This window comes from Metopolophium dirhodum, chromosome 1 (genome assembly GCF_019925205.1).
Source record: "Metopolophium dirhodum isolate CAU chromosome 1, ASM1992520v1, whole genome shotgun sequence".
Lineage (NCBI taxonomy): Eukaryota > Metazoa > Arthropoda > Insecta > Hemiptera > Aphididae > Metopolophium > Metopolophium dirhodum.
Window position 1 is genome coordinate 137,793,055 of NC_083560.1, and position 13,532 is coordinate 137,806,586.

Here is a 13,532-nt window from a genome sequence, read left to right on the forward strand (position 1 = left end):
ATTAAAATTTCTTTTAACTTGTTGTTTTAGATAATGAATTTAAACTAGTTCTACCCGATAGACTTTCTAAATTAACAAAAAAAGATGTTCAAGATCTTAATTTGGATAACAATTACTTTTTTATTTATAACGGGATGGAAATATTGACGAATGGTCATAAAAAACATTTGATTACATTTGAAAAATTATTGTAATTTAATTTAATAATGTTAACTTAATTTTAACGATCATAAAATTATTTTTAGAACAATCCTATAATTTCTTTTTTTCTTTTTTCTTCTAAGTGTTATTATCTGCAATATTAATTTCAAGATATGTTTTTCTTGAAAATATAATTATATAATTAATATATTCAATACATAATATTTTCGAATATCCACATTCCGTATGTATAATAATCATAACAACGTTTACTCCTTAACATATACAGATACTCGTTTATAGAGTAGATATATTGAGTAACACTCCAGCACGCCTTTATCTTTTCCGTTTTATAGGAAAGTGGCAATAATTCGAAATCGTTATTAGTTATATTATATACCAGCACGTCTTATATTTTCGTTTATAGAATAAAGACAATAATTCAGGTTAATTACACTAACAAAATGTAGACATTCGAAAATTGAGTTTGTATTTAAAAAATTTGATAATAGGTACATAGATTATCATCCATGGGATCGTATTTTAGAATACGATTGCTCAAAAAATTATTTTATATTATTTTCAAGACCCAATATACCAATACAAATATATATGTTTTTAACAAATATATTTATATATTTTTGCGTAGATTATATGTTATATTACGAATATATACATTATAGTAATAATATTTAAAATAAATGTATGTAGAAATAATATGTAGGTCAACAAATATTTTATTATAATTATCTATGTGGTATTTTTACTTATATGAGGAAAACCGTAGATAACGTATGACGTCTATCGAATATTCTAGAACAATTTTATTAGTTATTAAATACGATCGACGAGCATAATTAATTCACACTCGCCGGCTGAACTGAAAAGTTGTTGGTCGCATCGCTGGCACTCTCCCTGAAATTTGTCATGCAATAGCGAATTGACGCTAAATCATGACAGACGTAGGGGGGAAGGAGTGTTACATCAAACGACCAACGGACTTGCTGTAACCACGGATGGAAATCCATCGCAGGATTATAGTAAGTATGTAAATATATTTTTATCGAAATATTTTAATAACCAAAATAATTATAATTTTATTAAAACAACTTTGTCGAAAACAGTTTGTAATCCTTGGATTACAAAAGGAATTATTGCTTCTATAAAAATACGTAATAAATTAATTAGAAAAAAACAATCTCTAGGATTGTTTTACAAATCAAAAATTAGGCATTATATCAAAATTTTACGTGAAAATCACTTTATAAAACAAATTAATATTATTCACAAAAAAAATCCTAAAATACAATGGGAATTACTCTGCAATTATTTAAAAATTAATAAGAAGAAAACTGTTATCGACATTGATTGTAATAAATTAAATAATCATTATGTAAATATAGGTCCTAAACTTGCTTCTAAAATACCTTCTGTGGAAGCCAAATTAAAAACTAAATGCAATTATTCTTTAAATTCTATTTTTTTCGAGCCAATTAGTCCAGATGAAATAATATCAAACATTTTTTCTCTTAAAAATAATATAGCTCCAGGTGCCGATAAAATTAGTGTAGAATTATTAAAATCCAAACATTCTATAATCTCTAAACCTTTATCGTGTATGTTTAATTCATTTGTAGAAAAAAATTATTTTCCGAGTGAATTTAAACACGCTGATATTGTTTCTATATATAAAAATATTGGATGCAAATTAGATCCCAATAATTATCGACCAATCTCTTTAATATCTAATATTGCAAAAATTTTTGAAAAATGCATCTATACTAGAATAACTAATTTCTTAAATAAAAATAATTTACTGTCTAGTTCACAATTTGGCTTTCGGGAAAGAAGAAGCACTGAAGACGCAATAACTATATTAATTTCACATATAAAAACAGATAAAAAATATAAGCTTGTTGTTTTCTTAGATCTAAAAAAAGCTTTTGATACTGTTGATCATAACTTATTGTTATTAAAATTGGAAAATATAGGCATAAGGGGAGTTGCATACAAATTACTTAAGTCTTATTTGGAAAATCGAACATGTTGCACAAAATTAGGTAAAAAAAAATCTGTTAAAAAATTAATTACTTGTGGAGTTCCTCAAGGAACTTGTCTTGGACCTTTATTATTTATTATTTATATTAACAGTTTAACAAATATTAAATTAAACGGAAACTTAGTGCTTTTCGCGGACGATACTGCCTTAGTGGTAGATGCAGATAACCCGAAAGATCTATATCGAAAAACAAATAACGATCTTCTAAAAATTAAAAACTGGTTAATGGAAAATAAATTATCTCTAAATATCTCTAAAACGCAATTTATAGATTTTTCGGAAAAAATAGACAAAAACAACAATTTAACAATTCATAATTACCATTGTAAAAATACTTTTAATATTCCAAATATTTGTAATTGTCAGAATCTCGAAATTGTTGAGGAATATAAATATTTAGGTGTTATAATTGATCGTGAACTTACTTGGAAATTTCAATTAGAAAAAATAATTTCCAAAATTAATAAATCATTACCAGTTTTTAATGTTGCAATAGAATCAAGTTTTAAAAAATCTGTATACTCTGCCTTAGTCCAATCTCATTTACAATATGCGATAACTATTTGGGGGGATTCCTATAACTTAAACCAACTTCAAAATTTACAAAATTATATAACTAACAAAATTAATTTAAAAAATGTTGCGTCCATGCAAGAGCTTTTAGATCACAGATTGAAAAAAGAATTTTACGATTTGGATTATTTAATATTACAATATTTTGAAGTATTTACATGTTACTAGAATATTTGTTCACGTGTCGCTCAATATATTATTGTACTATGAGTATTACGAACATTTATTGACCTACTTTAATTTTAATTTTAAATTTTATCAATATTTTTTTACAATTATATTATTTGTACATCACGGTCACACACACTCTTTAAATATCTAACGTTATCGTTCCGGAAATATCTCCAACAATATTCTTGTGGCTAACGGTGTCGATTCAGAATAATATTATAGCAAAAACATTATCGCGTTATTCGCTTCCGTTAATGTAATGTCATTATATGTATCATCGTATATTGTTAAATTAATATAATAATAATAATAATAATAATACTAAATTTAACACTGAACGTTAACGTTAACGAGTCGTTTTTACGTTTTTACGTTTTTATGTTTTTTTACGTTTTTACGTTTTTACGTTTTTATGTTTTTACGTTTTTACGTTTTTACGTTTTTATGTTTTTATGTTTTTACGTTTTTACGTTTACGTTGACGTTACGTTGACGTTACGTTTCATGTTTACGTTGTTACTTTTGCGTTGACGTTACGTTTTTTGTTAAATTTTGGGATTGGAAATTATACTTAAGCATTTTTTTCGTTCGGAACTTATTACAACAAAATAATCAAATTAGTCCGTTGGTCGTTTGATGTAACACTCCTTCCCCCCTACGTCTGTCATGATTTAGCGTCAATTCGCTATTGCATGACAAATTTCAGGGAGAGTGCCAGCGATGCGACCAACAACTTTTCAGTTCAGCCGGCGAGTGTGAATTAATTATGCTCGTCGATCGTATTTAATAACTAATAAAATTGTTCTAGAATATTCGATAGACGTCATACGTTATCTACGGTTTTCCTCATATAAGTAAAAATACCACATAGATAATTATAATAAAATATTTGTTGACCTACATATTATTTCTACATACATTTATTTTAAATATTATTACTATAATGTATATATTCGTAATATAACATATAATCTACGCAAAAATATATAAATATATTTGTTAAAAACATATATATTTGTATTGGTATATTGGGTCTTGAAAATAATATAAAATAATTTTTTGAGCAATCGTATTCTAAAATACGATCCCATGGATGATAATCTATGTACCTATTATCAAATTTTTTAAATACAAACTCAATTTTCGAATGTCTACATTTTGTTAGTGTAATTAACCTGAATTATTGTCTTTATTCTATAAACGAAAATATAAGACGTGCTGGTATATAATATAACTAATAACGATTTCGAATTATTGCCACTTTCCTATAAAACGGAAAAGATAAAGGCGTGCTGGAGTGTTACTCAATATATCTACTCTATAAACGAGTATCTGTATATGTTAAGGAGTAAACGTTGTTATGATTATTATACATACGGAATGTGGATATTCGAAAATATTATGTATTGAATATATTAATTATATAATTATATTTTCAAGAAAAACATATCTTGAAATTAATATTGCAGATAATAACACTTAGAAGAAAAAAGAAAAAAAGAAATTATAGGATTGTTCTAAAAATAATTTTATGATCGTTAAAATTAAGTTAACATTATTAAATTAAATTACAATAATTTTTCAAATGTAATCAAATGTTTTTTATGACCATTCGTCAATATTTCCATCCCGTTATAAATAAAAAAGTAATTGTTATCCAAATTAAGATCTTGAACATCTTTTTTTGTTAATTTAGAAAGTCTATCGGGTAGAACTAGTTTAAATTCATTATCTAAAACAACAAGTTAAAAGAAATTTTAATAATTTCAAAAGAATATATTATGTGGTATCTAAGAATGGTTTCCGATTCCCTAAATTTTACAATTTTTTTAATTAAGTGTCTTTTTGAGAATATTATTAATTAATATATAAATTAATTGAGAATATATAATAGTATTGAGCGACACATGGACTTTCTTTTCGTATACAATAGAATATATTATAATACACACACTTTACTAATTGTATATTAAGTTTATTTTTCAGCTATTCCAAACTTAAGCAGAATCCGGCAGTTTTGAGAAAAAATATTTTTAATTATTATTACATTTAGATTTTAATTATTAATATCATAAGTTTTGAGAAAAAATATTTTTGGGGAAATATTGCATTTAGATTTTTAATTATTAATAAAATAAGTTTTGAGAAAAATATTTTAATTATTATTGCATTTAGATTTTTCTGATCCTTAAACAATTTCGTTTAATTGTAACCGTATGGTATTGTATCATAATCTGGTAATATTATTCTTTTATCATAACCAAACGAGAATTTTTTTGTAACTTTTTTATTAACTATATTTTTAGTAAGTGTATCACGTGTTATTTGATTATATTCTAGTTCTATATTATCTTTATTTTTTTGTTCAATTAATTTTATCATTGATTCACCGTTAAGTTTTAACAAATTTTGATAATTCAAAGTAAATCCTTTTATAACCGTTTTATATTTATTATCGTTTGTTTTATAATAATAACTTTTAGGACCTGTAGATGCCCAATCTGTTATATGTACATTTTCACCTAATTCATCAGTCCATTCTCCCAACATTGTTCCTGTTTTAATTTTATTAACACCGTTATCTATATAGAAAATAGAATCGGTATCAAAATAAGCTACAGCTCTACCTAATTTATCTAACATTTCGTATAATCTTAATCTTGCACTAGATGTTGTAAATAAAGCTATTAATATATTTGTATTATGAAAATTCTCAACATAGTAATCTTTATAATTATAACACATTTGTATCATATTATCGTTTAATAATTTTATATTTATATTTTCTAATCTATCATCTAATAATATTTTATAGAATTGTTGTGGGTCTGTAACAAACTCAGTTTTTTTCATTTTTTGTCGTTGTCCAAATTTTCCCCATAAACTATTTAAACAGTTTTGCTACAGCTCGTCTACCTGGATTATCACGTATTTTATATTTATCTAATAAAATACCCATTTTATCGAAAATTGGTTTTATATACTCTTCATCAGAACTGTAATTATGTTTTGAACTTTCTAATTTTATTTTCATAAAATTATCAACATAATCTTTAAATAAATCTGTTGATTTCTCCTTAAAATGCCACACCTCATAAATTTTTGTTATAATATAACCTTTTTCCAAAGCTTTATTAACTTCATCTGTTGTCCATGTTCCTGTAAATTGTCTTTCGTTTTTAGAATGATTACAACTTGGTTTTTGATCTACAGCACATTTATAACACAAAGGAAATAATAACTTTTCACTTTTTTCCATTTTAATTTTAACTGGAAGTACAGGGTGATAAAGATTTCTTGGAGGTAAAATTTTACATTTAATTAGTCCAAACCATTTTTTATCATATACTTTTGGTTTAAATATTTTTTCTGGATGTCCAACAGGATAATGATCATAATAATTTACAGTTGGATATAAACTACATACGTCAATATAACGCATTTTTGTATTTTTTACTCTTAATTTTGTTGCGTTTGTTCTACCTCCAAAGAAAGCATCTCTCGGATTAATAGGGTCAGCTATATCAGCTTTTTTCATTTTTTTGTATGTAGTACTATTTATCCAATCACATTCCCATTGCTCAACAAGATTATAACCTGCATTTTTTATTGTTGTACTTCTGTCAATTGTTTTTTGATACAAATCCTCCATTGTTTCATGATTTATATTATTTATAGTTTCTCTATCTTTATAACATTTAGTACAACCATGCCAAAAACAACCGTTATATTGATAAACTGTTTTTGATTTATTATCAAATCCATCTACTTTAGCTCCTGCTATTATTTTTTCACCTCCATTTAATGCATGTGAAATATTTTTATTATTAAAATGTTGTAACCACGTTATCGATTGTTTTGAATAATTTTCATTTTTTTCTTTATCTAAAACAGCTATAGTATCAGATATTAAATATTTTGACTTATAGATAGCCATACAAACACCTGCTATAGTTGTATAGCAAAAAGGATCGATGTTAGCTATATCCAAAAATTGATTTCTTAATTCTAAACATCCTCTTCGTAAAATATCTACATCTGAATCACAGTAAGCCTCTAGTTCCTCTTTAAAATTAAATATATAATTTTCATTTATTTTTTCATCATACCATTTTTCAAATTCTATTTTATTCTCTGTTTTCATTGTTTCGAATCCATAATATTTTTTATCGGGTAATATACCAATATAATTTTGATTTTCTACTGTATTAAAGAAATGCGGAAAGTAACCTTTTTTCAGTTCGTTGAGACCAAATGTTTTTGGAAAACTACTGAGCGGACCTTGAATAAAATTAGAACTATCTATTATTCTTATACTTAAATATTTAATTTCTAATAACATTAATTTTGTACCATTATAAATCGTGAAAGGTTTTAGAGTGTTATCAACCAAGTATTTTAATATAAATTGTGAATCGTATCCTTTTGCGTAATGTGCTATAAATGTATAACCCTTATATTCCTCGGATATTACATGTTTACAAAATTCTTCATTTGTATCAAACATAATTTTATTATGTTATTAATTTTATTATATTAATATTAAAAAATGATGACCTTTTTTTTTTTTTTTTTGTACACTTGGGCCGGTATTTTTTAATTCCAAAGTTGGCAACCCTACTAACAGGTCAGTCACCTCAGGGGTCCGAGTAGGCAATCCGAATTCGTCGGAAAGCAGACAATATGCGACGGCCGGGTCACGTCGTCAGGTATGCAATCCGACTGCGTCCAATTGCGGACAGCGTTCATTACTGTCGCTGAAAACGTGAAATTAGGTAATAAGTTTCGTGAAAAAAATTCAAAACATTTCGGGCTCCTATGCAAATCATATAGCAATCGTCTTTTAAGGGTGTCTAGCAGGTCAGTCACCTCAGTGGTGTGGGTAGGCAATCCGACTTCGTCAGATAGCAGACAATATGCGTCAGCCGGGTCACGTCATCAGGTATGCAATCCGACTGCGTCGAATAGCGGACAGCGTTCATAACTGTCGCCAAAAATGCAAAATTAAGTAATAAATTACGTGAAAAAAAATTATGCAAAATTCAAAACATTTCGGGCTTCTATGCAAATCATATAGTAACTGTCTTTTTAGGGTGTCTAGCAGGTCAGTCACCTCGGTGGTCCGAGTAGGCAATCCGACTTCGTCGGATAGCGGACAATGTGCGACGGCTGAGTAACTTCGTCAGGTATGCAATCCGACTGCGTCGAATCGCGGACAACGTTCATAACTGTTCATAACTCCCCGGGTCATCCGCACCGACGCCTTACCTACCTACCTACCTACAGAGTTGAAAACTGGCGTCGAATCTATGACTCTTAAGCCGTTTCGCTGTCCCGGCGAATCGCGAACGTGGTCCCGGCGTCCGCGGAGGGCTTTTGAGCCGGCGATCCCACCGCATCGGGCAGCGGACGACCGGCTCCGCCACCCTCGGACGTCGAAAACGCGAAAAAATCGGACCCTCCGACGCACGTATTTATGCCTGTATATAGTACCTACTCGACGGCGGCGATATCGGCACTCCACTCTCGGCGTCGTCCCGCGGCCCTGGGACTCGTCCCGGACGAAGTCCGGCCGCCCGCGGCCTAGAAATTCAGCGGGGAACGCGAATATCACGTCGGCGAGGAGGTGAGACTTTCGAGAGAGCGGTGAGACGCGACTTTAGTCGAAAAAGTCGGAAAACTCGGTAAGACGGCGACGACGCCGCGCTTTTCGCTATCGTTCTCTACGCCGCGGCGCTCTAAGATATTCAAGTACGGCCGCGCGCGGCCTATAAATGTAACGGGGAACGCGAATAAGTCGCGAACGGGAGGTGAGACGTTTCCAAAACAGTTAAAACTCGACTTTTCGAAAAAATTATCGAAAAACGCAGGCGACGGCGGCACTCCTATCACTCCTATCGCGCGGCCTCACAATTTAACGGGGAACGCGAATAAAGTCCGAACGGGGCCGTCCGAGGTGCGCGAAGGCGTTTAAAACACTAATTTTGAAGAAATTTTGAAAAAATTCATCAAAAGTGATAAGGCGGAAGTGATAGCGAAAGGAAAATAGCGAAAAAAAAAAACGTGAAAAAAAAATTCCGGATTAACACGGCCGCCGCAAATTATCTCCAATCCCGGCGGCCGGCATCGAAACCACGACCCCCGGATCATCCGCACATACGCCTAAACCTACCTACCTACCTACTGAGTTGAAAACTGGTGTCGAATCTATGACTCTTAAGCCGTTTCGCCGTCCCGGCGAATCGCGAACGCGGTCCCGGCGTCCGCAGAGGGCTTTTGAGCCGGCGATCCCACGGCTTCGGGCAGCGGACGACCGGCTCCGCTACCCCCGGACGTAAAAAACGCGATATTCGCGAAAAAAATCAAACCTTCCGACGCACGTATTTATGCCTGTATATAGTAATACCCACTCGACGGCGCCGCTCTCCGCACTCGGCTCTCGGCGTCATCCCGCGGCCTCGGGACCCGTCCCGGAGGAAGTACGGCCGCAGGCGGCCTATAAATGTAACGGGGAACGCGAATAAGTCGCGAACGGGAGGTGAGACTTTTCCAAAACGGTTAAAACTCGACTATTCGAAAAAATTATCGAAAAACGCGGGCGACGGCGGCACTCCTATCGCACGTCGTCTCGGCCTCGGCGGGACTTGTACCGGACGAAGTACGGCCGCGCGCGGCCTATAAATTTAGCGGGGAACGTGAATAAGTCTTCGACGGGGAGGTCCGACGTCTTCAAAAGGGGTGAAACTCGAATTTAAAAAAAAAAAACGTCAAATTTTCGTCAAATCCGTATATCACGATAAGGCGAAAGTGATGGCGAAAGGAAAATGACAAAAAAAAAAACGCGAAAAAAAAAAAATTCCGAAATATCACGGCCGCCGCAAATTTACGAAATTCCCGGCGGCCGGCATCGAAACCACGACCCCCGGGTCAACCGCACCGACGCCTTACCTACCTACCTACCTACCGAGTTGAAAAGTTGTGTCGAATCTATGACTCTTAAGCGGTTTCGCCGTCCCGGCGAATCGCGAACGCGGTCCCGGCGTCCGCGGAGGGCTTTTGAGCCGGCGATCCCACCGCTTCGGGCGGCGGACGACAGGCTCCGCCACCCCCGGACGTCGAAAACGCGATATTCGCGAAAAAAAATCGGACCCTCCGACGCACGTATTTATGCCTGTATATAGTAATACCTACTCGACGGCGGCGATATCGGCGCTCCGCTCTCGGCGTCGTCCCGCGGCCCCGGGACTCGTCTCGGACGAAGTACGGCCGCGCGCGGCCTATAAATTTAGCTGGGAACGCGAATATCGCGTCGACGGGGAGGTGAGACTTTCGAGAGAGCGGCGAGACGCGACTCTAGTCGAAAAAGTCGGAAAAATCGGTAAGACGGCGACGACGCCGCGCTTTCCGCTATCGTTCTCTACGCCGCGGCGCACTAAAATATTCGAGTACGGCCGCGCGCGACCTATAAACGTAACGGGGAACGCGAATGAGTCGCGAACGGGGAGGGCGGACGCCTCGAAGAGGGCTAAAACTCGAATTCTCGAAAAAAAAAACGCCCGCGACGGCGGCGCTCGGTTTTCACGTAACGGCCCACGCGGCGGGCCCGCCGGGAAAAAATTACTGCCGCGCGCGGTACGTAAATTTACCGGGGAACGCGAATAAGGTCCGAGCGGGGCCGCCCGGGGACCCCAGGGGGGGGGTAAAACTCGAAATGTGAAGAAATTTTGAAAATATCGAAAGAAATCGCGAAAAGTGATAAGAAGGAGTGATAACGCGGCGACGGCTCCGCCGCCGCCGGGAGACCGCCCGTCGAATTTTTTCATTGGTAGTCTCTTACGCTGGTTCGGAAATTCGCCACAGGCCGCGCCCTCGGGTTTCTGTTTTATACTATAAGACTAGCTCTCCGAGCGTCGCTGGGGGAGACCCCCAAACCCCCCGTGGTTGGTGAGGAGTGTTGTCGATGTCGGATGCCGCAGTGGTCTTGTGGTCTGGTCGTCAACCGAAGCCGACGCGGTGTATGGGTGATACAGAGGTCTAGTGATAGGGATCTGTGAAAAAATTAAGTGATAAGGATTTTAGATTTTGATAAGAAAAGTGGATTTATGATAAGGATGGTGGATTAGTGATAAGGATTTTGGATTTCTGATAAGGATTCTGGGTTAATGATAAGAATAGTGGATTGTGAATGGTGGACAATGTGCGACAACTGGGTAACTTCGTCAGGTATGCAATCCGACTGCGTCGAATCGCGGACAGCGTTCATTACTGTCACCGAGAACGGAAAAATTAATTACTTGAAAAAAAATTCAAAACATTTCGGGCTTCTATGCAAATCATATAGCAATCGTCTTTTAAGGGTGTCTAGCAGGTCAGTCACCTCAGTGGTCCGAGTAGGCAATCCGACTTCGTCGGATAGCAGACAATATGCGTCGGCCAGTCGTCAGGTATGCAATCCGACTGCGTCGAATCGCGGACAGCGTTCATTACTGTCGCCGAAAACGCGAAATTAGGTAATAAGTTTCATGAAAAAAATTGTAAAACATTTCGGGCGTCCATGCAAGTCATATAGCCGTCGTATATCTTTGAGTGTCTAGGTGGTCAGTCACCTCAAATGACGTTCACCGTAATAATAAGGGTAGGGTGTCTAGCAGGTCAGTCACCTCAGGGGTCCGAGTAGGCAATCCGACTTCGTCGGATAGCAGACAATACTGCGTCGGATAGCGGACAATACTGCGTCGGATAGCGGACAGCGTTCTTTACTGTGAAAAAAATTTTTAAACATTTCGGGGGTCCATGAAAATCATATAGCCTCCGTCTTTTTATGGGTGTCTAGCAGGTCAAACCTCGAATGACATTCGCCGTAGTAATAAGGGTAGGCAATCCGACTTCGTCGGATAGCGGACAATGTGCGACGGCCGGGTCACGTCGTCAGGTATGCAATCCGACTGCGTCGAATCGCGGACAGCGTTCATTACTGTCGCCGAAAATGCAAAATTAAGTAATAAATTACGTAAAAAAAAATTCAAAACATTTCGGCTTCTATGCAAATCATATAGCCACCGTCTTTTTAGGGTGTCTAGCAGGTCAGTCACCTCAGTGGTGCGGGTAGGCAATCCGACTTCGTCGGATAGCGGACAATGTGTGACAGCTGGGTAACTTCGTCAGGTATGCAATCCGACTGCGTCGAATCGCGGACAACGTTCATTACTGTCACCGAAAACGGAAAAATTAATTACGTGAATAAAAATTCAAAACATTTCGGGCTTCTATGCAAATCATATACAATCGTCTTTTAAGGGTGTCTAGCAGGTCAGTCACCTCAGTGGTCCGGGTAGGCAATCCGACTTCGTCGGATAGCGGACAATGTGTGACGGCCGGGTAACTTCGTCAGGTATGCAATCCGACTGCGTCGAATCGCGGACAGCGTTCATTACTGTCGCCGAAAACACAAAATTAAGTAATAAATTCAAAACATTTCGGGCGCATATATTCAAGCCTGTATAAGATAGTAATAGCGACACGACGGCGGAGCTCTCCGCGATGTCAATCGGCCCCCGGGACTCGTCGCGAACGAAGCGCGGCCGCGAGCAGCATATACATCTAGGAGGGAACGCGAATAAGGTTTCAACGGAACTGTATGGAGTTCGAAAAGGATGTAAAACTCGAATTTCGAATAAAATATTGAAATTTTCGTTAATTACGAATAATATAGGCGGAAGTAATAGCAAAAATAAATAACGGAAAAAAAATTCGGATTATCGGGATTGTCGTTAATTTGCGGCGGCCGGCATCGAAACCACGACCCGCAAGTCATCCGCACATACGCCTAAACCTACTTACCTACCTATCGAGTTGAAAACTGATGTCAAATCTATGACTCTTAAACCATAATGCTCAAAAGAATCTAACCCTCCGACGCATATGTTCAAGCCTGTATATAGTAATTACGATTTGATGCCGCTAAATTAATTATTGTTGTTTATTTACTAAACGTACCTATACATAAGCTATATCAAACAGTATAGGCATATCATTATACCAGATTTTACTGAAATATATGAAGATCTATTTGTTTATTAATATTGTATTATATGATATCTGCAGCATTATGATTTTTAATTTCCTCAACCAATCAAGTCACCTAAAAACTGTAATGAATTAAGTGGGTACTATATAGTTATATTGTACTATTGTCTATTCAAGTAAAGAACCATATAATGCAGCCCTTGTTAAATAATATAGGTGGGTCGCTCAATAAATGTATAGATAATAAAATAGTATTAATTAAATATTAATTATTAAATAGTTTAATAGTATAGTCATATCATAATACAATTTAACTTCCAGAATTTAATTAAATACATAATAAGTTATATTTTGTCTATTAATATACATAATATGACTAACCTAACAACTGAAATATTTTATTATACATTTAATATTTAACCACATAATCGTTTGACATGGGCTCAAAACCTACCCATATAGTATAGTCATATCATAATACATTACCTCAACCAATTAACTCACTTGAACTGTAATATATTAAGCACAACATACTATACGTTTGTTATGTTACTATTGTCTAT

At 35.1% G+C, this 13,532-nt stretch overlaps 1 protein-coding gene across 1 annotated transcript; it reads right to left on the bottom strand.

Annotated features, from left to right (window-relative positions):
• Window positions 1-5,827: 5,827 nt before the first annotated feature.
• LOC132932655 (uncharacterized) lies at window positions 5,828-7,450 on the bottom strand. Its single transcript, XM_060999029.1, has 2 exons — window positions 7,126-7,450; window positions 5,828-7,008 (listed from the first exon to the last, which is right to left on the bottom strand). Exons 1-2 carry the CDS (start codon window positions 7,448-7,450, stop codon window positions 5,828-5,830), a joined length of 1,506 nt encoding a protein of 501 aa, XP_060855012.1.
• Window positions 7,451-13,532: the final 6,082 nt, after the last annotated feature.

Coding starts and splice junctions, on each gene's coding strand:
- LOC132932655 (XM_060999029.1), bottom strand. CDS start 7,450: ATGTTTGATACAAATGAAGAATTTTGTAAACATGTAATATCCGAGGAA. Junction 7,009..7,125: donor AGAAAATCAAAATTATATTG/GTATATTACCCG, acceptor TTAATTTTAAAG/AGGAACTAGAGGCTTACTGT.